Below are 24,712 nucleotides of genomic sequence, written 5' to 3'. Positions count from 1 at the left end.
AAGTCACCTCATTCACATAACAAGACACTTCTTTCTCTCTCGTCACTTAGGAAATTCCAAGGGTTCCAGGAGCTCTGTGCCAGAAACCTGGACCGAAGACCAAATACGCATTTTAAATCACAATATCGAAGTAGGTTTTTGGAAGATAACTTTTGTCAGGTTAAAGAAGTTCCTTTTGTTTCTAGTAGTTGCTAAGAGTTTTTATTGTGAATGGATCTTGAATTTTATCAAATGCATCTTTTGAACTTATGGTTCAAAACATGATTTTTCTGTGTGCATGTATGTGTGCAGGCACATGTGTGTATTACATGGTCAAATAGTTGTCATTGTAGTTCTTGTTTTTATATAGTTAATATCGTTTAGATCTACTCTTATTTTTACCAGTTACTTGCTCACCACTCTTTCATGTGTGTAATGCTTTCTTTTCATATGAGTTTCTTTTTGTTTTTTAAAAATGCTTCCTTTACTGTTATTATTTTACTTTTTTGCAGTGAGGGTCTGTTAGTACACAATTCTCTCCACCTTTGTCTGAAAATACTTTTATTTAATGTTCACTCTGGAATGATATTTTGGTTGGGTTTTAAATTCTGGGTTGACAGTTATTTTTCTCTCAATAATTTGTAGGTGTTATATTGAGTCTCCTAGTGTTACTGTTGAGAAGTCTTATCAATATACACAATCAATATAGCAGTCTTCAAATGTTGTTCTACTTAATTTTTCATATTCTCTCTTTTTGCAATGCTAATTGGAAGTATGTTGAACTGCCTTATTCTGTTCTCTTTGCTCTTTATTATCATTAAAAAAATACATCTCTGAGTAATGTCCTCAGATCGGTCTTCCAGGTTGTTAATTTTTTTCTCTAGCTGTCTCTAATTTACTGTTAATCTTAAGCATCGAGTGACTAAAATTTTTATTTTTAAATGTTTTATTTTGTTGTTTCCAGTCTGCTTTGTATTTTTTTGATATTGTCTAATTCTTTCTCATGTTTCTAATTTCTTGTTTAAGTTGCTAATTATTTTAAATACAATTATATAATAGTTTTTATCTGATATTTCAATTATTTGTAGTTCTTGGAGATCTAATCTGTGCTTGCAAAGGCCTGCCTTCCCTAAAGACCTGAGGGCAACACAGCCTTTTTTCCTAAAAATCCACAATATATATGTGTATATATATATATACACATATATATATAGATATACACATATATATACATATATAGTAGTAATTTGGGATTTTGAGATCCTCTTTAGTAAGGCATTATCTTTGAGAGTTCTCTGCAGTCTCGGTTAAGATTGTCTTTTCAGAGATTTTCAGTCTGGGACCACTGTTTATTTTTATGAATTGGCTGGAGTTTTCTGAGTCATGTAAAATTCAAATCTCACAAATTTTTAGGAAAGACGATTCTTTTTTATACCTAGGTATTAGGCTAAGACAGACAATCTTCCTTGTTTATTTCGTTTGGATTCTACCTTTTGTCTGAGGATTGAGGCATAGTTTTCTTTTCCACCTGCCAGGATATCTCGGGTCTAAGGTTTCATCTCCGAGGCCATTAAAACCCTGTGGCTTTATTACTGAGAATAGCTTCGCTCCCTGCCTCCCAGAGCTAGTGTAGTGACAGCCCATTTGCTTATTTCTGTAGCTTAGAGTTCTCTCATTTTGAGCCTCTATGGGTTTACTTTCTTCTGAGGTCAGCTGTGCATTTTAAAGCATATTCGTTATATTTTATTTATTGTATCTAAATTCCTTTTATAGAATACAGTAAAATCATCTTTATTGTATTGCCAGAAATTAAAGTTAACAGCTCTTTTAAGAAGTTTGTTTTGGGGAAGGTACAGAAAAATGCTTCAACATTCATGGTAGATTCAAGACCAGAAATTCTGATGGAAAATAATCTAATTTTTTTCAGATCAAGTGACCTCCTAAGACACATTTCGAGGAAAACTTATTTTAACAGCCACCCAGAGGGAGCCAATATTTGTTGTACTGGAAGGCCTGGGACACTGGAGGGCAGAGATCAAGACCCAGATGCTCTGTTGACTGGCTGTATGACCTTGGGCAAGTCCTTAGGCCTTTCTGAGCCTCAGGGTCCTCATCTGCAAGCGGAGGGGGTTGAGTTAGGTTTCCATTAGGGTTCCTGCTTTAAATTTCAGTGGTTTAACCTCTTTCTGTTGGACTGTTTGACTGTTCACCTGTACCAGCAGTCTGGCCAAGCTCCTTGGAACCTCCACTCCCTCCCAGGACGTGCTGTTTCCCTACTCAGCTTTTCCAGTCCCTTCCCTGGATGTTAACCACACTGACCCGCATACCTACCCCTCTGTGAAGAACTGTGTTCCTCTAACAGGCCTGCGGGAGTGGGTGGTAGTGAGAGGCTTCAGGCATGGGAAAGGGAGAGAAAGCCAGGAATGCTCTGGGGAAAGTCTTATCTCAGAGGGTCCTGGATGGAAGTGGGTTGGAACTCCGGCGTTTAAACTTCTATCCCTGGGTTTAGGCTGTTGGGCTACACTGTTCCTCATGGCTACTGGGGAAGAAGGAATTGGGCGATATGTGAGGTATGTGTGATGAGGAGAGGTCCTCCTTTGCAGATGTGCTCAGTAGCTGGAGTCTCAAGGAGGGCCTTGGGAGGTAAATGGTACCCGCTTGGTATTCATAATCCAGAAACTGCTTTAAGATTACTGGTGTGTCCTACTCCTTCCCAACCCCCTGAGAACTGTGTCCAGAAATTTACAGCTTGGATAGTCAGAGCCAGCAGGTCACTGGATTTGTTTTACGCTAGAGGCAAGGGCAGGATTGTGTTGTCAGCTTCTGTGGGCACCAGCAAAGCAACCTTGCCATAGCCCCACATGTGAGAATCTGCCATGGCTGAAACCTTCTTTTAAAAAGAGCCCAAGCTGGAAATGTAATAGAGAATGATGAACTTCATTTTACTTTGCATCCTTGTTTTAAAATTTAAGTACTTAATTGTGATCAAAAACATAAAATTTATCATCTTAACCATTTTTAAGTGTACAGCTCTGTAGTGTTAAATGTATATTCGTATCGTTGTGCAACAGATCTTCAGAACTTTTTCACTTTGCAAAACTGAAACTCTGTACCCATTAAACACCAACTCCCATTTCCTCCTCTCGCCAACCACTGACAGTGACCATTCTACCTTCTGTCTCTTTGACTATTGTACGTACCTCATGTAAGTGGAATCATACAGTATTTGTCTTTTTGTGCCTGGCTTATTTCACTGAGCATAATGTCCTCAAGGTTTTTTCATGTCGTAGCATGTGACAGAATTTTCTTCCTTTTTAAGGATGAATGATATTCCTTTGTATGCACATACCACATTTTGTTTATTCATTCATCCATCTGTGGACACTTGTGTTGTTCTTGGCTCTTGTGTATAATACTGCTATGAACATAGGTGTACAAATATCTCCTCAGTTTCTTGCTTTCAATTCTTTCGGATATATACCTAGACATGGGATTGCTGGATCACGGGTTGTTCAATTTTTAATTTTTTGAGGAAACTCCATTCTGTTTTCCATACTGTCTGTACTATTACGTCTTCTCGCCAACAGCATACAACATTTTGCATCCTTTTTGCCCATTGTTGAATTAATGGCAGACTGTCCACGGGCACTTAGTCCTTGTCTTCTACTTCCTTGGCCTGTCTGGGTTCTAAGAGCTGCAATTGGAGAGCGCCCAGGTCATTGTGCTCATTTGACAGATGGGAAGCTGAGGTCTACAGAGGGGCGATGACCTGCCATGGATCCTGGGCCTCTTGATCCTCCTGGACATTTTACTTTGTCGCCTGAATCCCTGGCCTTTTTCCTCCGAGCTCATGTGCTCCAAGTAGCCAGGCAAGGAAGAGCAACTAGTTTAGGCCTTGGCACTCCCCTCCCTCGGTGCTCTCATCCCATGGTTCACATAGTTCTTCCACCAATGCCATGGTTTCTGCCCAAACAGGTCCAACGGGCGCTCCTCCAAGCGGAGCCTTGGAGGGCAAGGCCGGCACCATTACCTCCAACGAGTGGAGCTCTCCCAACTCCCCTGAGGGGAGCAACGTCTCTGGGGGCAGTCAGGCATTGGACAAGCCCATCGACAATGATGCGGAGGGCGTGTGGAGCCCAGACATTGAGCAGAGCTTCCAGGAGGCCCTGGCCATCTACCCGCCCTGTGGCCGGCGCAAGATCATTCTGTCAGATGAGGGCAAGATGTACGGTAAGGAACCTATTGGGGTGGGGCAGTAGACACCTGACCTCATGGTCCAGCTCGGAATAGAACATAGGAAAGAGGTGAGACAAAGTAACCTTGGGGTTTCCACCAAGTGATGGAGGGGAGTGATCTCTTGGGGCTTATGTCAGAGGGACATTGCTTCCGCACCGGGTTCCCAAGGGATGCAAAGGCATCTGGGGGTTGCCTTTGAGTGGATGAGGGCCTGGGACAGTAGGAGATGGGACAGAGGTGGAATGCTGGGAAATCTCACAAGCTGTTCCCCAGGCCAGTGCCTCAACTCCCAGCTTTCTACCGTGGCTGTGAGGAGTGGTCAGGAAGGTGACCATTGGACTCATTTCCTCCTTCCTGAGCCTACTGTGTTCCAGGTATTGGTGGGCTTACAGTATGGTGGGTGAGGGGTGAGCACACATATAACTGGCTGCAAGGCAGACTGGAGTGTCCCAGGAAAGATTCAAGCAGAGTTCTGTAGACCTCACTCAGGAAAGATCCCCTTCAGCCAAAAGTGATCTGGAAAGGCTAGATCTTCCTGAGTGGCTGAGGATGCAGAACACACACATATAGGCACCTTATGTCCAGTAGCCATGCAGGAAGGACCAAGGAGTCTGCCTGGGGCTGTGTTAACTTTTGGATGGAAGAGAGGGTATTGGGGAAAGTAAAAAAAAAACGAAAACTGAACAGCTGTTGGAAGGCACAGGTCAGACTTTCATTCCCATGGGAAAGTCTGCCAGGACCCTCAGCCTGAAACACTGGTTTTGGGCAGGAGCTAAGAAGGTCTCGGTCACTGGCTGAAGCCCCTGAGAAGAGTGGGCCCCACCTTGGCTTCCAGCAAGATGGTCCCAGTCCCGATGCCCACCCCCCGCAGCCTACACTGGTGCCTCTCCCCAAACACAGATGCTTTGTCAGCTGTTTAAAGAACACTGTGTGAGGGTCTTGTGGGGACCAACTATATTCATCTCCTAAGGCTGCTGTAAGAAATTACCACAAACAGGGTGGTTTGAAACAACAGAAATTTATTTTTTCATGGTTCAGAGGCCAAAAGTCTGAAATCGAGATGTTCTTGGGCTGGTTCCTTTCAGGGTTCTGAGAGAGGTCTGTTCATGCCTTCCTCCTAGCTTATAGTGGGTGCTCCACAAGGGGCAAACCTTGGTGTTCCTTGGCTTATGGCTGCACCACTCCAGTCTCTGCCTGTTGTCACGTGGCTGTGTTCCCTCATTGTACGTCTCTACGTGTCTTCTCTTCTTATAAGGACACCAGCCATTGGATTAGGGGTCCACTCCAATCCAGTATGACTTCATTTTAACTAATTACATCTATCTGTAAAGACCCTATCTCCAAATAAGATTACATTCTGAGGTTCTAGGTGGACAGGAATTTTGAGGGGGACACTATTCAACTTAATTCAACTGACTAAACTTAAATCCGGTTTGTTACTGGCATAGGGAGTCATGGAGCTCTCACAGCCCCTTCTACTTCATCCTTTACCTACTGCCTTCCCTACAAAGCCAGAATGAGGCCTTCTCTTTTGCTCGTTGGGGAAGCAAGCTGCTTTTGTGCCAGAACCTGGGTCTGCTCCTCAGTCACCAGTAAAACTTCGCATTTCTCCTCACCAGCCCACCACTGTGGCTTTGCTCCGTTCCCACAGAGTCTCTCTTATGTCTGTGGGCATTCATGCCCTGGATTGGCCTTCTGTGTTTCCCTGTCTCTAACTGCTTCGTGTTCTGATGGTTGCTTCATACTTTTGGCCCCTGTGGAAGCTTTATGAAGGAGATAGCTCAGTGTATGGAGCACCTGCTGGGTGCCACGTATGAGACTGGGTGCTTTACATAGGTTATCCCCATGGAGCTGGTGTGGAATGGAGGCTCCGGGACCCTAGGCTCTTTTTGCCACTTTGATGGAGAGTGGGATGGGTATTGATCATAAGCTGAAGTGAGAATATGAGAAGGGGCAAGGGGTGTGCAGGGCAGAGCAAGTAGTTCAGCTACAGAGCCGTCAGGGTCCCTGGTGTATGGGGATTGCAGGATGTCTTTGTGCTTTAAGGGGAAATTGGCAAATAAGTATGCAAGAGGCATTCAGCAGAGGGAGAGCTGAGGTTGCTGCAGGTGTCTGGGAAGGCCCTTGGAGATGGCAGAATGTGGCAGAATCAGCAGACGTTTATTTGAATGTCATTGTACCCTAGACTCTGGGTGCTGAGCTGTTTCTTTTTGTGTGTGTGGCAAAATGTACATAGCATTTACCCTTTTAACCATTACTATACAGTTCAGTGGCACGAAGTACATTCACATTATTGTGCAACCATCACACCATCCATCTCCAGAACTTTTTCATCATCACAGACTGAAACTCTATACCCATTAAATACAAACTCCTCATGCCCTAACCCCTGGCCTCGGACAGGCACCACTCTACTTTGTCTTTATGGATATGACTGCTCTAGGCACCTCGTATAGGTGAGGAATCATCTTTTTGTGACTGGCTAATTTCACTTAGCATAATGTCACATGTGTCAGAATTTCCCTCCTTTTAAAAAATGAATATGGGTAGACCACATTTTGTTTATCCATTCATCCATTGATGGACATTTGGGTGAATCTTAGTTTTATTTAGTTGTTATGGGTGGATATTTCTGTCCTCACTGGAATTGGGTTAAGAGACTTTCTTTATCTTCAGTCACCAGATACTTGTGACTGAATCAGGGTTTGGAAAATCTAAGGCTACAAGCTTCCAGCAGGCCTTGTGCTGGAATTCTTCTTAGCAGAAGGGGTGCTGTTGAGTGGGCTGGGGTGGGGTGGGGGGACAGCAGGATGAAAATGATGTTTGGCAAACTGTCCTGGCCATATTGGTGTCCCCTGTGCAGAAAGACAGGGAGGGGTGCAGGGTGTGGGCATGACACAGAGGAGGACTGGGGAGGGGAAGGGAGAGAGGCTGAGGCCAGGAGCCTCTTAGTTATGCTGAGTAAGCAGGAGTGGCCTCTGACATTCGTTATCTCTACGGTCTTTTTGAGGGAGGAATTATAATCTGTGCTTGAAGATGCAGAGGGAAGCTCAGAGAAGCCATTTCTCTTAGAGTCTCTCAGGTAGTAAGTAGGAGAGCTAGGGCTAGAACCCAGTTCTCCTGCCTTCCCGCATTGGCCAGGAGCCTCTTAGTTATGCTGAGTAAGCAGGAGTGGCCTCTGACATTCGTTATCTCTACGGTCTTTTTGAGGGAGGAATTATAATCTGTGCTTGAAGATGCAGAGGGAAGCTCAGAGAAGCCGTTTCTCTTAGAGTCTCTCAGGTAGTAAGTAGGAGAGCTAGGGCTAGAACCCAGTTCTCCTGCCTTCCCACACAGTGCTCCCCCATCGCCCTGAGTGGCCTTTGTGCGCTGTGCAAAGCCTCCCACCTGCTCCTCCCTTCTCCCCTGCCCTGCCTTCTCCTTGGCCCCAGATCCAGGTGGGTCAAGTTCTGGGCAGCGGGCAGGAGGCTGCTCGGCAGTGTTTGATGACTCACCCAGCCCCCACAGCACCTGTCCTCCGTGAGTACAGATCCTGCTGGGGTCCAGACGCTGGCTTATCTCTTCTTACCAGCCATGGAATCTGGGCCAAGGCAGGACTGCACAGGGAGTTGATGGAGGGGCTCTCAGCAGTGGCCTTGGTCCAGCTGGAAGGTATATATAGCTCTGAGCTCAGCCCCACTGTGTGGGATGGACCCCAGGGAAGGGGAGGAAGAGGGACAAGCTACCTACCTGACTCAGATCTCATCTCACTGAGGTTGCTCTCCTCTGTCTTCTCATCTTCCCTCAGGGGCCCCCTCTTGCCATCCTCCTGTGCCTGAGCCCCTACTTCTGCATCCAGAGGCTATCATTTGTTTTCCAGGTGTGCCAGCCAGGTAGGGCACAGAGTGGGAGCTGAGAGTATGCAGGCAGGTGGCAGGTTCAGGCAGAAAGAAGGACAAACTGACTCCAAGGTGCCCAGAGGAAGGTTCTAGACCTGCAGACTCTGAGGACAGGGATCAGGCCTGCTCCCAGCCTTGGTCCGCAAACTCAGAGCAGAACACACTGATGATGGCCAGTCAGACATGCAGATGACAAGCAGAGCTGCAGGACAGATTAGCGCCTGTTATTTCTGAGCCCAGCCTCCCACACACTTGTGGGCTGGCTCCCAGGCTGGGGCTGCTAGCCCTCTCCTGCTCACAGCCGCTTTCATTTTTGCCCTGTCACTGCGTGACCCTTGCCCTGGCACTGACACACTGGTCTTTCTGACCTCCTTTAGCCAGCCTGGCCTCTGGCCCATGGTCAGGTGTGGGGAGGTGAGCATGGGGCAGCTTCTCTCCCTTCTCCCCTTGCACTCTGCCTTTCCCTCTCCTGAGAGCAGCCCTGCCTCAGCCCTGCTGTCTTGCTTTCTCCCTCCTACTTGCAAGAGGCTGGGGCTGGCTCTGTCTTCCTCTGTGCATTCCTTTCTGCCCACCATACTTTTCGCTCTTCTGGAGGTTGCTCTTAAATCTCTCAAGTCATTCTGCCTGTCTTCTCTCTCTCTCTGTCTCTCTGCTTTTCCTCTCATTGCCTTCTCCTTTGTCTCACTGGGTGCCTGTGGCCCAGGCTGCCCATCTCTGTTAGCGGTCCTTGTCAAGGGCCCACCACTCTGAACCAGGCCAGGGCTCAGGGCTATGGGCTCTGTTCTCTGCGACTTCATGGTCTACGGGGAGAGGCAGGAGAAACATCTTGGGAAAGTAAACTAATGGCACTTATCTTATATACAGCCAATAAACCAAAGGGCGGGGTTATCTTAGAAGTCTTCTGGAAGTGGAGCTTGAGTAGGTAGAGAAGGAAGGTGCTCAGGCAAGGGGGAAGCGTGTTGGCCCAGAGCGGGACTTTGCATGGAGGTTCTAGGGGATCTGGGCAAGGCATTGTGATTGCAGATTGTCAGTGGTGAAGGGATCCTCATTTTGGATGAGTCACACAGCTAATGAGAGGTGGAGTAGGGAGTGGACCTGGGTCAGGGCGCTTGTCACTGAGGTGATGAGACACAGGTTAGGGAGCCTCATCTGAGAGTCTTCTGTCCCCTTTGCCTCCTCACCATGTTCCTTGGGTCCTCCGCTGCCCTTTAGTTTGTCCCCTGTGGTTTCCATCTCCTTCCACACTATCCCTTCCAGCCTAGACTTTGTGCTTCTGGAGGCCTGATGCTTCTGGAGGCCTGATGCTTCTGGAGGCCTGATGATGTGAGCCTAGGTTCAAATTCACTCTCTGTTCCAGTAGCCAGTGTGACCTTGGGCAAGTTTAAAACCTTTCTCAGTGTCAGTTTCCTCATTTGTAAAATGGGGATAATAATGATACTACCTTTTTTTTTTTTTTTGATTATATTTATTGTGAGAAAACATATTACATCAATTTTGCCATTTTAAACATTTTGCGAACCATTTTAACCATTTTTGAGTGTACGGTTCAGTGGCATTTAATACATTTGCATTGTTGTACCACCAGCATCTTCAGAACTTTTTCATCCTAACAAAAACTCCATACCCAATTAAACACCAACTTCCCGTTCTCTCCTCCCTCAGCTGCTGGGAACGTCTATCTGATTTTCTGTCTCTATGAATTTGCCTATTCTAAGTACCTCATGAAAGTAGAATTGTACAATATTTGTCCTTCTGTGTCTGGCTTATTTCACTTTGCACGGTGTCTTCAAGATTCATCTATATCGTAGCATATATCAGAACTTCATTCTTTTTTATAGCTGAATAATATCCCATTGTAAGGATATAACACATTTTGTTTATTCATTTATCTATTGATGGACACTTGATGTTTCCACCTTTTCGCTATCATGAATAATGCTGCTAGGAACATGGGTGTCCAGGTATCTGAGTTTCTGCTTTCAATTCTTTTGAGTATATACCTAGAGGTATAGAATTGCTAGATCACATGGTGATTCTATGTTTAATATTTTGAGGAACTGCCAAACTCTCTTCCACGGTGGCTGCAGCATATCACATTTTACCAGCAATGCCCAAGTTTCCAGTTTATTCAAATCTTTGCCACTCTTGTTATTTTCCATTTTTTTACATAGTCATCCTCGTGGGTGTGAAGTGGTGTATCATGGTTTTGATTAGTGATGGTGAGCATCTTTTCACGTGTTTATTGGAAGAAGACACTGCCTTTCAGTGTTGCTGCTGGGATAAAAGCACATAAGAGGTGCCCGGTGAACAGTGCTGGGGTGTAGAGCTGAATGGGACATGTTCCCTGCTCTCAGGAGGTCACATTTTATTGAGGGAGTCAGACAAGAGCTCAGTGACTTTAGCCAAGGACTGTGAGGAGGCACAGACTCTGTGCACCAGGGCTTGGTGGCAGTAGTGGACACACCTACTGGAGTGGGATCAGGGAACCTTCTTGGGGCCAGTGGCCTTGAAGACTGGGTAGGATTTCACCAGAAGCCTTAGAGCCCTCCAGGGACAATGGCTCAGAAGTCAGGCCTAATCACTGCCTTCTCAGGCTTTAAGCAGAAGTTTCATCTCCACAAATAGCCTCCTCCTCCAGCTGCAGGTGTCTATAACTTCAGCTGATCCCTAGACATTGCGAGGCTGGTTGTAGAGGAAAGGCCGGCCTCCTCCAGTCCCAACCTGCAGGGGTGAAGTGGAGAGCTCATATAAGGGGCTCTCTGTCTCCGTGAGGCTCACAGATCCTTCTCTTCTGGGTGGGGAGGCTCCTGCCCTTGGGTCTTCACCCTGTTCCAGTTTTGAAGACTAATAACATCAGTTATAACAGGTTCTTATTAACAATGTGTACAGTAATAGCCAACTTTACTGACCTGCTAAGTGGCAGGTACTTTACTTTATGCCATTTAATGTTTGTGGTCCAGAGGGAGGGCTAGTACAGAGAGGGAATCAGCAGAGAGGGAACGAGATACAGAAATCATCTGTCCCAGACAGGATTTTGCAGGTGGGATAACAATTTTAGTGATAATATGTAGCTGAAGAAAAGCCTGGGGTGGCTGGCATGGTGTGTGGGGTTAGGAGAAGGCAATGGTGACCTCTGTGGACCCTGCATTGAGAATGCCCCACCCTTAGCCTGTGGTTAAGCCAAGGCTCCCCTTCTTCATCAGCATTCCTCACCTCTGGTGGGGTGGGGCTGTGGATGTGAGCAGGGGGCTGTTGGACACATGTCCTCTGACAGATGGGCCACAGTCTGGTGGGGGCTTCTTTCCCAGCCCTACCCAGGCCCTTTCTGGGGTCAGCCAAAGCCACCTGCCACACTGCAATGCCCAGCTGCCTAAATGGCCTCCACTGAGATCCAGGCTGGCCTGCCTCTGCCCCAACATGTGATCTCAACCACCAGAGAGAAGAAGGCCTGGGGTTTTACAGCCAGTGGCAGGGCTGAGATGAAGATACAGGCCTCTTTTCCTCCCAGTAGCCCCTGGATTTTCTACTTGTTTCTGACCACCCTCACTCTTCTTGGCTGGCCGTCGCTGTGGTTTCAGGGCTCGAGCTCTAGGCACATGCTCCCTACTTTTGTCCACTTCTACCCTTGACTCTATCGTCGTGATCTTCCCTATGTCTACAGCATCCAAGGCCCGTTGGCTTCCATAAGCTCTGAGTCTCACTGTCCATGAGAGAGTGACAAAAGGTGGGCAGGCTCTTGGGCCCAAGTAGCTGGCTTTCCTTCCTGGACCTGGGTCGGGGTAAGGGGCAGTCAGACATCACCAAGGACTGACTTCATGCAGAGACCCAGAGAACTTGGGATCGATCCAGAGAAGGGGAGCAGAATGGTGTTTTGAGAGGAAACTACCAGCCCAGCCAGGAAAGGGCATCCATAGGAAAAAGCAGTCATCGCGTGATAGTTATGAAGCTTTAGAAATGGATGTTTCGTGGCCTCTGGGACAATAAAAAGCTGTGTGGCTTTGAATAAATCACTTGCTCTCTCTGGACCTCAGTTTCTTCTTCCTCAGGCTAGAATGGGCCTAAGCCCTTGCTCCGGAGAGAGATGGCCCTGAGTCCCATGTTAAATAGAAGTGACGCTGTGCAGTAGTTAATAGATAGGCTCTGGAACCAGACTGCATGGATTTGAATCTCAGCCATTTGCTGGCCTGTGACCCTGAACAAGTTTCTGAACCTCTCTGTACCTCGATTTACGTGTTTGTGGAGTGAAGATGACAATACCGGCTGCATAGAGCTATTATGAGGATTGAAAGAGTGAATGCAAATAAAGCTTAGAGTATACATTCTCTATTTGCACAGGTACTTGACACAAGGAAGTGCTCAATAAATGTTTATTATTGTTAACATTATTATAAGAGTGAAAGAAACTACAGCAGTTCCCTGTGTGTGTGTAAAGCCTGGATTAGATGCCAGCTGGCCTGGAGGCAGTAGAATGGCCAGGTTGACCTCTGGAGGACCTCTAGTTGCAGGAAGGAAGCTGTTTGGTCCCTCTCGGCTCAGTATACCCACAGAAACCCAGCATTTCACTCTCACTGAGGGACTTCTCAATTGCTGGCATCAGCTCTGATAAGCAGAATAAGACTGGATGGAAACCGTTTGAGATGAACCAGCAAGGGAGAGGGGGTGCAGCTCCAGAGAAAGGGGGTGAAGATGCACAACCTGAAAAATAAACAGCCAGCTGAGCCTGCCTTGGACCCCGTGGGTTTGGCTCCTTGGCCCCACTGCTGGCCTCTTGCCCAGGGCCAGATGGCCTGTCTGGTAGCAGAGCTTCTAATGCTGCAGCAGGGCAAAGGTAGTTGTAAGGCTGGGTGGGGCTCCTTGAAAAAGAGAGATGGATCGTCTGGAATGTCTGGAGTAAGAGTCTCAGCTGATGGTGGGCACAGGCCTCCTCAGCCACCACAGAGGAAACAGCACTGCACTGTGGGGGTGAGGGGTACAAGAGGGCTTCCCATTCACTGGGCATCTTCTCTGTGCCAGGTACTGTGTCACGTCCAGTGGCTGAGCCAGGACTCAAACCAGTTAGTCCTAGATCTGCTGGTGGATGACGTGGGTGAGATTTTCTGACCTCAGTTTCCTCATCTATCAAACAGGTATAAGTGCCTGACTGTCTGTAAGGAGGAGGTAGATTTATTGACATTAATGAGGCTCACGCTTCAGAACCCCTCACTTGCACGGGCCCCTTCCAAGTTCCTAAACTTTTTATTTTTAATTTAAATTTATAAAGTTTTATTGAAGTACATTCACCATACAGTAGACTATACATATTTTAAGTGGACAGTTTGGTAAGTTTTGACAGATGTATAAATCTGTGAAACCATCACCACCATCAAAAAAGTAAACACCTCTACCTTAACCTAAAATGATCTTCATCTAATTTTGTATTCGTATTTTTCATTCTTTTTCTTCTAAGAGATCCTTCCAATTTTTAGATGGCTTAGGTCCCACAAAACCTGGATGTAGAACTGTATAGAGGGCTCAAATGAGAAAGGACTTTGAAAATTCTGTTGGGCTTATCAGAATTAAGAGCTATTTCCTTTATCTAACTCTTACCTTTCCCTTAAAAGGCTAAAACACTTGATGGGACATCTGAACAACATTTTATCAGCATTCCCTTATATTTCATTTAGCAAATATTTATTGGGAGCCTACTATGTGCAGGCAGTTTTTAGGTGTAGGGTATAAAAAGTAAATAAACAGTCAAAAACTTCTATTCTCAGGAACTTTGCTCTAATGGGAGTGGGGTATACACAGCGCTCTAAATGAGAATGTCGATCACATTAGATGCTATGGAGAACAGTGAAGGCAGGTCGGCAGTAAGTGGTGTGTGGGAGGTGATCTCAGCTGTTGGTGGGGTGTTCAGGAAAGATGTCCCTAATACAATGGCATCTGAGCAAAGAAGCCATCAAAAGAGTGGGCCATGTGGGTCTCTGGGGCAGAGAACAGGACACACAAAGGCCCTGAGGTGGGAGTGGACCTGGCATGTTCTAGGAGCAGCCAGGAAACCCGATAGCAGCTGGCATGAGATCAGAGAGGGACTGAGCTGGGGACCAGGTGGACAGATCCTGTGGTTCTCCCAGGCCATTGTAGGAGCTTAGACACTTTTAATCTGAGGGAGATGGGAAGCCACTGGAGGATGTTGGAGCCATAAGATCACAGTGGCTGCTGTGTTGAGAATAGATTGGGAGTAGGGAATCCAAGTAGAAGGCTTTTATCATAGTCCAGGCCAGAAAAGAGAGGGAGCGTGGACCATGGAGAGTGAGGTGGTGAGAGTGGCTGGATTCTAGATATAGTTTGAAGATAGAGCCATCAGGATTTGCTGGTGGGCTCATTCATTCATTTGATGAATAGGTGCCTTATATTAGAGATGCAGACCTGAATGGTGATGTGACCCCTTCCTCTGAGGGGTTGAGAATCTAATAGGAAAAGACAGACAGAGAATTGATAAGCTACTGTCTGCGCCCAAGATGTGGGCTAGAGGAGGAGCCCTAGAACAACATCCCAGATGGTCTCTAAGGCCCCTCCAGACTAAAGTGTCCCCTGCCTGCCCTGTTCCTCCAGCTTTCCCACCAACCCCAAGACTTTCCAGCTTGCCCTTTCAACACCACATCCATCAGCACTGTAACCAACCTTCTGGCTCTCAGGAACCTTCTCTTTACCCTTGCAATTTTCCTTACCCCTGGACTGGTCTCTAAACTGGACTGCTTACATGGGCCTAGAGTGTGTGCATTGTACTGAAAGGAAACTGATTCGTAGAGAGCTCTCATTTTGCCAAAGTTAAGGTCTGTTTCCTAAGTCTGTAAAAATCTGGTTGGAAAAATCTGGAGGGAAAACCTTTAAAGGGCCTAGACTTAAGGAGAGAAGGCTGGCTGGAGGGCCATAGAAGACTTGCTGAGTTTCCGTAGCTCGTGTGCGGAGATGCTGGGCTAGAGCCTGGCTCCCAACTCCCAGTTCTGTGACCCGTTTTCATTCACCCGTGGTGATTACTTAGATTCTCTTGCCAGTGAAAGCATTTTATAGCTACAGCTTGAGTGCCACTAGTTAAGACATAGGGTAGGACGTTTATTGGACTGCCAGTGGAGCCTGTGGAAAAACTTTCCCTAGAAAGCTATGAGAAGAGACTTCTTGCTGGATCTCAGTTGTAGGTGCAGACCAGCCCCACAGGTGGTGTCCCCAGGGTCTGGTCCTCCACCACGTCTTCCCCTGACATAGACAGGCCAGTGCTTCCAGGCCAGCAAGTCTTTCTGGCAGATAAGACCTCCTGAGGGTGGCCTCTTAATTCAGCCTTGGCAGTGGGGAAAGGTCAGCTGGGGGGCCAGTGTGGCATTGGCCGTGCTCTCTTTTTACAATCCAGGTAGGTGACAGGTAGCCCACTCGTCCTTCCTTCCTCCTGCATCAGCAGGTTCCTTACTCATAGACACAGTTCTCCAGGTTCAATAGGGCTTAGCAGGACAGAATAGGCTGATGGCTACACCCTTTGGCCCCAGAGGTGGAGCAAGGAAGAGATAGCTGCTGCTCAAACTCTCTCCCTCTCCCTCTCCCCCACCACCTCCCTGACCCAATGCCCTTCTTTATAGTCTACTTCTACAGTGGTCAAGGTCCAGCCGAAGGTTTACCTGACCACCCAATCTGAACTGACCCCTAGTCCTCAACGTACTGCCTGTTGCCCGTCCGTAGCATGCGCTGGAGCCATTGTGTGGGTACATGTCTCTCCTCAGCTAGGTGGTGAGTTCTTTGAACACAGAGAACCCCTTTTTATAACCTTATTTGTATAAGGAGGACATGGGTGGCTCCTTAGAGACTTCTAGGATCTCTCGGACATAACATCAGCCTCTAGGAAGCTGGGCTGCTGGGTGAGCACTCAATATTACTTGTTGACTGGTCTAGACAGCCATGGAGCTGGAAATGTGGTTGGCCTAGGTTTTCTTCATCTGAGTTAAGGGCCTCAAGCCTCCTCTCTGGGGACACTCAATGTCTCAGCACTAATGTTCCCTGTGGCCCCTGCTGCTCACAGATAGGACAAGACATCTTGTAAGGGTCTCCTCATTTATGGAGGTGGTAGGAACTTTGGGAGTTGCACAGGGGAAGGGCCCAGGCCCAGGCACTTCCTTGCAGCTTCCCAAGTATGCAGAAGGTCCCGGGAGAATGTGAGAGCAGAGAGGCAGCTGTCAGGCTGCCGTGGGGCAGAGGTGAGGAGGTGGCCAGCATGGAAGAGGAGAGAGGCTCTGAGAGGCCTCTCAAGCTGTGTACCAGCTGGAGGCCTGTGGCCCTGTCACCTCCTTGTCCTTAGGTTACCTGTCCCTCAGTGAGGCCTCAGCTTCCTCTTGCTGCTGGGAGATGCCTGGGATTCAAGGATGGTAGGAGGGAACTTACAGAGTCTTCACCTCAAGTACCTACTCAAGGTGGACAGAGGGTGTAGGAAGGGACCCCTCAGACCTTCTTATTTGCCAGACCTTTGTCTTTCTCCCACTGACGGCCGTTGGTGTCTCTGCAGGTCGGAATGAGCTGATTGCCCGCTACATCAAGCTCCGGACAGGGAAGACCCGCACCAGGAAGCAGGTGGGCCCTGGGAGATGGGCATGGGTCCCCGGGGGCAGGTATCCAGCGTCGGCCTGCTTCCAAGGTGGGCCAGGCCCTCTTCAGGACCAAGCATGGGCTCTCAGTGGGGCTGGCTCAGGTGGGTTGTCTCTTCTGCTGTGCTATAGACAGTTCAGTTTCCCTGTGGTCCCCGCTGCCATCACCTGAGAGGAAATCTCTCGCCTTCCTGAGGAGTCAGCAGCCCCCTCCCCATTCTTCTCTAGGAGACCAGAGAACAGAAAACAAAGCGCCGACACTGTCCTTTCAATTACTGCCAAAGTCTGAGGCAGGGCCGAGGGCCCATCATTGACTTACCTTTTCATTTGTTCTTTATTCATTCAGTCCACAGATGCGGACTGAGGACTGTGGAGGGCCAAGGGTCAGGGAGCCAGGGTGGGGAGTGGGGAGCACAGGCCGTCTGGGAAGCAGAGACAGGAGCCTTCTCTTCCTGCTATAGGTCTCCAGTCACATCCAGGTGCTGGCTCGTCGCAAAGCCCGTGAGATCCAGGCCAAGCTAAAGGTAAGGCCAAGGGCAGTAGTGGGAGGAAGGACCGAAGGCACAGGTGGGGTTGCTTCTTGGAAATCGGGGCTCTTTTTCCAGTAGGAAAAGTATTCCTTTTGGGTTTAGGAGCTGGCTGCTTGTGTGTGGACATGGGGCACGTTTCTTGAGGGGTAAGAACAGAGCTGATTGCCCCCAGCATGCTTCTTGGTATTGATGAGAGTAAGGTTTGGCCTATAACCTCTCCTGTCCACCTGGAGGGATGCTTGACTTTGGAGCCGTGTATGTGACTGGCTCTACAGCAACCTGGGGGCTACAGGCCAGTCTCCTGCCATGCCCTTTTTCCTCCAGGGGCAGTGCCTTCCTCAGATCACAGTGGGATCGCCCTCCAGACCATACTCTTTGAAGTTATCCTCCAGCTGCTGGAGCCTGAGGGTGGTCAGGCATGAGAGTCACTGCTGTGGGGTGTGTTGGATGCTACTGAGGGAGCAGGTGGAATTCCTTCCCACGCTCTGCTCTCTGGGACTGGCAGTTCTTTCCCCTCCCTGGATCAGCCACACCTTGAGAGCTGCCTGACAGGTGACTGCTCCGTGGAGGGCCAGCTGCTGACAGCTTTCTGCTTTGGGCAGCCCTGCTCCCTACAGGACTTAGGCCTCCCGGACCCTAGAACCAGTGGGCCTCTCTGGTGACTACTAGGAGGGAGTGAGCTCTGCATCATGGAGGTATTAACAGCAGAGCCTGCCCAGCTACTTGGTAGGAAGAGCTAACATTTGGGAATATTAGACTAAGACCAGCAGTTTACAAACATTTTTTTAAAGCAGTGGAAGCTCTGTCCCTTTTCTTTTTTCCCCTGAATAAAATATCATCCCAATATGTTATCAAAGGAGCTGCTCTTGTCAAAGCTAGGTTGGCGAGAAACAGGCCGGAGGCTGGAGACCCCCTCCTTCTCTCATGCCCATGGCTCTTGAACCTGAAAGTACCTCAGAATCCAGTTTAAAAGCCCCTGTATTAAATGACCTCGAAGATCCTGTCTGGTGCCAGTAGTCCTGTGATCCCCACACTAGAGGTTCTGAATGAATTCGGTGGGAACTCCTAGGAAGCCTCACCCCACTGGCTGCTCAGCTCTGTTCTTCCTGCCATCAGCCCAGCTGTCCCCCACCCGCTTTGTCCCAGGACAGCTGGCTGGGTCTCAGCTGTTGATCCCTCCCTCTCAGGCTGGCACATGTGCCTCCAGATATCCCGCGGGTCCTAGAGCCCAGCTCACTCCTCATTTCCCCTCTCTGGTCTGCCTATGACTCACTGGGACCCTAGGCGGGACCAGAATGGAGAACAGACTTTTCAGTGTTCTGTTTAGATCATTGAGGGGGACTTTTAATTCCACTGGGGCCTGGCCATGTGGCTCACATTTGTTTCAAGAAACTGCACCTATTCTTGTCCACAGGCTCTACCCCGGGGCCTAGGGACAGCCTTCAGTGGACTGTTGGACAGACATCAAGGGGAGCCATGAACCCCTTAAATAATATGGAGATTTTCATATATATTTGTTTTTCGGAGGAGATTGATCTGAGGATTTCATCGTTCTTAAAGGGGTCTCAAAACAAGGTCAGGTAGAAGTTCTCCATGTCCCTGGCTCGGTCTGGGCTGGCTCTGCCTTTGTACTGTGTGAGCTTGGTGAGTCGCTGCCCCTTCTCGTCTCCCCATCTATAAATGACAGGGTTAAGCCAGGTGATAATCAGAGGTTTTCTCCAGCTTCAAAATTCAGTGACTACCTTGCTCTGTAGCCTGGCTGCTGATGTCACTCCCCATAATATCCTTCCCTCTTCCCCTGATTTCTGTTTTATCCGCTGAGGACGTGGTTTTCTGAGCCCCAATGGCTTGTTTAGATCAGCTCTCCAGGAAGGAACACCAGTTGCTGGCATTGAGCGGACGGAGCTCTCTGGCCTCATGACGCAGTTGTAACCCCAGAGTCTGCAGGCTTTCTGGGGTACGTCCTGCTGCATCCTCCATGTCCTCCAGGACGAAGAGAGCCTGGGCCAGCTGGCCTGGGCAAGTTCGGATTTTTTCTCTAAACACTGTAAGTGTCCTCGGGAAGAGGAACATCTTACGCTGATAGCTCACTCTGGTTATCAGAGACAGCCTCTGAGAGCAAGGCCCAAGTTTCACCCCAAAAGGACAGTGGATTGGGGATGACTCCACTCCTCGGAATGGTGTCCTATGCCCTCTGTGGTATATACTATGCTGTCAAATCCTGACATACCCCCATCCTGGTTTGTTTGGCCCTTTTGGGCCTGCAGAGGCCCAGAAGTGAGTTGATGTGACAACCTGGACCAAGCTCGCCGGGCTGACCATCACTACCATCAGAACCCTAGTTACTCGAATTCTCTGAGCCTGTTTCTTCATCTTAAAATGGGAATCCAGCTGGTTCTGCCAGCCTCACAGGAGTGCTTTGAAGAGATAGTGTGCTCGACCCTCTGAGGGCTGTCTTGTATCACATGATTGTAAATGGTTACTGAGCAGCCCAGCAGAAGGACCTGTTGTGTTCTGGTGCCACAACTGTACGGTGCCAACATGCTAGGTGGACCACCTGGGACCTTCAGAGCCTAATGCCATGGTGATGCCTACCTCACAGGGCTGTGTGAGTTCTAGTGAAATCATTGTACAAAAGCTTCTGTAAGCTGCAGGGACCTCCATTAGTTCTCAACTTGTCTGTCACGCAGGACAGGTCTGGGTTTACCAAGTTAAGTATTAAATAATGTCTTATTTATTTTCCCCATTAAAAAGATAGAATTTCTAATTAGAGCTCCTGAGTTGACATGATCTAACCTTTTAGCCCCAATGAAATTATACACACCGAACAATACTTGCTGTTCCAGCCTTGTTTTGGACAAAGACGCAATTCCTAATAGATTTTTTGAATACAGAATGTTGCCTCATTGGTTTTGAAGACTTTTGGGATTGGGGAGCTCAGGGTGGGAACTACTAGCTTATACAAGTGTAAAAAATTATTAGTACTATTATTATCATTACCAGTGTCTTAAGTGCTAGTTTATTCAGAGCCTGTGTGGGGTGAATCCATTCTTCGTGCTGGGCCCATGGTGCACAGACAGCCAGTGTTAACATTCTAACCTGTAAAAGTTAGGGAGTGCTGCAGGCACCCAGAGTGTTGGGGAGACCCATAGTGCAGCAATGGGGCAGGAGGGGCCACAGGAGACCACCCTGTGCCTCCAAACAGTCCAAACCAAGGACGACCTCCTCCCTGCCCATTCATGGGGGATCTGACAAATAGCGATGTGGCACCTGCCATGAGCCAGTGCCACGCCAGCCACCAGTAGAGTAGAGGTGAGCACGCTCTAAAATGTCCCTGTTCTCCACTGGAGGTCACCAGAGGGGAGGGGGTTAGGGGGATGGGTGAAAAAGGTGAAGGGGAATATAAAGTACAAACTTCCAGCTGTAAAAAAAAGTAAATGTAGTGTATAGCACAGGGAATATAGTCAGTAATATTGTGGTAACTGCGTGGCGACAGATGGTTACTAGACTTACTGTGTAGATCACATCGTAAAGCCATATAAATGTCAAATCACTGTTGCACATCTGAAACTAATATACTATTGTATGCTAACTATACTTTAATAATAAAAATTTTTTAACCTAAAGAATAAATGAAAGGTCCCGGTTCTCAGAGTGTCCCCGTGGTTAGTAAATTGAAAGATGGTCTGGCAAATGGTCTCCAAAGTCTTTTTAAGCTCTGAAAAAATAGGCGGGGCAAGTATTATGCCTTTTTGACAGATGAGGAAACTGATCCGAGAAACCATGTGATTTGCTCGTTCACAAAACAGAGTAATAGATAGCATTGTAAGGACATAAACCTGGTCCCCTGGGGCCTAGTCCAGGGCTCTGGCGACTGGCAGTGGGACAGCTTCCCTGACCACAAGCCCGCCCTGCCTTCCCTCAGCCTGCCAGAGTGACCACTGCTGAGGTCGTCCCTTCCACTGTCTTCCCCCAGGATCAGGCAGCTAAGGACAAGGCCCTGCAGAGCATGGCTGCCATGTCGTCCGCCCAGATCATCTCCGCCACAGCCTTCCACAGTAAAATGGCCCTCGCTCGGGGCCCTGGCTGCCCAGCAGTCTCAGGGGTAAGTGGGGCTGCCCGGAGCCAGAGGCCAAACCAGCCCTCTCCTTCTCGCTCCACCCCCCTCTGCAGGGCCAGAAGCACTGGCCAGACCAGATTTCTCTACCTTGAGTCCTCACAGGCCAGGATAGCCAGGGGGAAGGAGGGACCAAGGGCTGAGGGGCCGTACTGGGTCATGGCCCAGCTAGTATTGGAACTACCTTCCTGGGAACCTTGGCAAGGTTGCAGCAGACCTTTCATGAGGGACAAAGCTGACCCTATTTGCTGACAACCAGAGAAGCTCTACAGAGTTGGCCCAATTTAAAGATAGAGAAGCTGAAGTCCTGGGGATGAGGGCTTAAGCTGAGGCTTTGGTAAAGCGCTAAACATGTCCCTGAGCAGCCCCGTCACTTGGCCTCATCCGCTCCCATCCCTCAGGTGCTCAGCACCGTTCTCCTTCCAGCTGGAGGGCTGATGTCCAGGAACACACTTGCGTTCAAATTCTAAATGTCTCAGCCTAAGAACTGGCCCCTTGGGCATGGCCGTGTTGCTCACACTTTGAGAATGGTCCAGAAAGGCTCCTCCTTTCTAGGGCTGTGTCCTCACAGGGTTTTCTTGGCTGTAGGGACTAAATGAGTCTTCAAGATGTACCTGCAGCACCTGGCCTTTGTGGCAGTGACAGGCTCTGCGCTCAGTGAGCCTCTTGTCCAGCATTTTTTCAAAGTGTATTCCAGAGAGCACTAGTCCATAGGAGGTTAAACAGATATGGCACAAAGTGATTCTATGCATAAGTGAGGTTGGGGCACTTAGAACTAAATAGGTTTCTTGACTCTAGGACTCTTCAGAGCCTTATGTGCTGCTGTGTCCTGTGGGTCATCTCTAAGGGAGGAATAGGAGATGCTGTGTTTACCAAACCTGAGTGTTTTTCCCATGCGGCCCCTTAGCAACTGAGCATGTCCAGAGACTAGAAACACTTGAAACACTTTGGGATGCTGCCGTCACCAAGTACTTAGACAGTAGCATTAAGTCTCTCACTGCCGCTCACTGGTCCAGGCTCCAGCCTCACCTTCCAGCTGAGGCCACTACACTGTTTCCCCACACCATGGGCCCACGTGCACATAGGCTATGCTGACTCTGCGCTTTTTGCCTCCTCAGTTTTGGCAAGGAGCTTTGCCAGGCCAAGCCGGAACATCCCATGAGTGAGTATGGTCTGCTACCAGTTAGTCCCTGAACTGAACTCGAGCCCATAACCTGATGCAGTTGAGCCTGGCCCCCAGGGTGGGACAGGGCCGCAGTCTGGGGTCCGCCTTAAACTTGGGGATTGGCTTCTGCTCTTGGCAGCAGCTCAGTCAGCAGTATGGATACCCTGAGTGGCATTTGCCAAAATACTAGTCCAGGCTGTAACAGGGCCAGAACTTGGGACCCCAAGGGAAATAGGGTAGGAACCAGGCCTCTGGCTGGCCTGGGAGAGGTGGGTTTTTCCAACAGATATGCTGCTTCTGTGGATCAGCCATGAAACCTGAGGGAGTTGGCATGGGATGGAGTGGGAGGCCAAAGCCCACCAAGACCCTGATGGCCAGACCCCCAGGACCTGCGCCCAGAGAGCTATGGACGCTGCTTGAGGATCTGGAGCCGTACCCTGCCCAAGCCTTATACCTCCTTTCCCTTATCTCCCACAGTGTGAAACCTTTCTCTCAGCAATCCTACACTGTCCAGCCTTCGCTGCCTCTGCCAGGTGGGTCAGCAGTGCACAGCTCCCTCACATAGTACCCCTGCAACTCCTGCCCCCAGGCCCCAGGCCCCTGACAGCTGGACACCTCCTGCCCCTCAGGCCACTGCAGTATCTCCCACACCTGGCATATGCTGAGACCATACAGCCCAGTCTCCTTCTGCAGCACGTGTACCTCTTCCGTGCGTAAGCCCCTTCCTGCTCCTCAGGTTGCCTGTCATCCCCCTTCACCCCCGCTCCAAGCCTGGGCTCAGGCTTGCAGGGGCGCACACAATTCAAAGGGCAGGGCAGTGGCTGTGCCCGGGGCAGCTGCTCCGCCTGCCACCCCTGTATGTGGCATGTGTGCCCCATATACCTTGGCTCCTGAGATGGCCTCCCTCTGTAATCATCTCCTTCAGACTTTCCAGCCTGGAAAGAACCTTTGTTAGCAGAGGGAGCCCTCCTGGGAAGAGGCCCAGAGCGTGGGCAGGGCAGGCGAAGGTCCAGCCGTGGGGCCACTGCTGGGGCTCCCCGCTTGCACCGAGCAGGTGACCAGCTCTGTTCTTGCCTCTTGCTCATGAGGGCCTCTCATCACCTTCCACTCTGCAGAGCAAGACAGGACCCTCACCCATCACCAGCTTTTCTGGCTTGGGGAGTGACTCCTGCCCATGGTCTGACCTGGCTCTTCCTGCTCTGAGAGCAGCCCTGCCACCTGCTTAGGCTCCTCATTACTGCTTTCTCTCAGCCCTGTGCAATCCACCCTCGTGTGTGTCCTTGCTTCACTGGCCTCACTGTCTTCGCTCAGGCCCTCTTAGATCTTGCCTGGATTGCTACAGCAGCCTCTTAGCCAACTCCCCATCTCCAGTCTCTTATCTTTACCCTATAACTCACCTAGTCATCATTCTAAAGCATCTGTGTCACCATGTTGCGCCTAGGTTAAAACCTTTTAATGGTTCCCTGGTGCCTTCAGGATACAATCTAAACTCTGGTAGGGCTTGTGTGGTTCTTCTGTAAAACTCACCTTTCTCCCTTCTCCCTTCCTTTCCCCCCTGCACCCCCACCTCTGGGCTGTGACTCAGGCTTCCCTCTTCTAGGTTTCTCTGCCCTGCCCCTGCCCTGGTTTATGCACCTCGCTGTTGGCACCTTAGTGCTCTGTGCACCTCCACCTAGCACCTCACTCTTTATTATCACCATCAGTGTGGATGGGGCAGTGTGTGTGACTATTTGTCTATGTCTCCGTGTATCTGGATCTGTCTGGCACTCAGCAGTTCCTCAGTGAGCAGCGTTTGAACAAATGACTGAATGGTTCAGCCGATGCATTAAGCACAGGCTAATGAGTCCTCCACCCACCCCTCTGATTGCTGTTTCTTTGCCTCCTTCCTAAAAGTGCTCTGAGCTACCTGCCTCAGCACATGGAACCTCCACTCACCAGACTCCCAGCCTGGAAAACTGGCATCATCTGGAGTTGGGCCTCACTGCTGCCTTACATCCCATTAGTCACCAAGGCCTGGAGATTTGCTCCCTTCATATCCCTTCTATGTCCTTTCATCTTCACCCCACTGTACTGTAGTTCAGGTCCCACAAAGACCGTGCTTCCGGTTTGCCTCGCCCTTGCCCAGTCCTTTCTCCAAACTGGAATAGGATCTTTCAGAAATGCAGATCTGAGCATTTCACTGCTCTGCTTAAAATCTTCAG

The 24,712-nt window shown here is 49.0% G+C and overlaps 1 protein-coding gene across 6 annotated transcripts in view; it reads left to right on the top strand.

The window, feature by feature from the left end:
• TEAD4 (TEA domain transcription factor 4) overlaps positions 1-24,712 on the top strand; it is a 66,576-nt gene that overhangs the window by 22,800 nt on the left and 19,064 nt on the right. For 2 of the 6 annotated variants that reach the window (XM_015598493.2, XM_025040946.1), the window contains 5 exons: positions 16,621-16,685; positions 17,161-17,223; positions 21,206-21,334; positions 22,465-22,508; positions 22,989-23,044. In XM_015598493.2, coding sequence (XP_015453979.1) covers positions 21,239-21,334; positions 22,465-22,508; positions 22,989-23,044 — 196 coding nt within the window. In that variant the 5' untranslated portion in view covers positions 16,621-16,685; positions 17,161-17,223; positions 21,206-21,238. Of the gene's footprint in view, positions 1-3,954; positions 4,210-15,703; positions 15,852-16,620; positions 16,686-17,160; positions 17,224-21,205; positions 21,335-22,464; positions 22,509-22,988; positions 23,045-24,712 lie in introns of those variants that run through there. The other 4 variants (XM_006923855.3, XM_025040945.1, XM_025040944.1 and 1 more) reach the window with 4 other exon arrangements.

This window comes from Pteropus alecto, unplaced genomic scaffold (genome assembly GCF_000325575.1).
Source record: "Pteropus alecto unplaced genomic scaffold, ASM32557v1 scaffold76, whole genome shotgun sequence".
Lineage (NCBI taxonomy): Eukaryota > Metazoa > Chordata > Mammalia > Chiroptera > Pteropodidae > Pteropus > Pteropus alecto.
The sequence above is the reverse complement of the archived record's forward strand: the minus strand, read 5'-3'. Positions and strand labels throughout refer to the sequence as shown.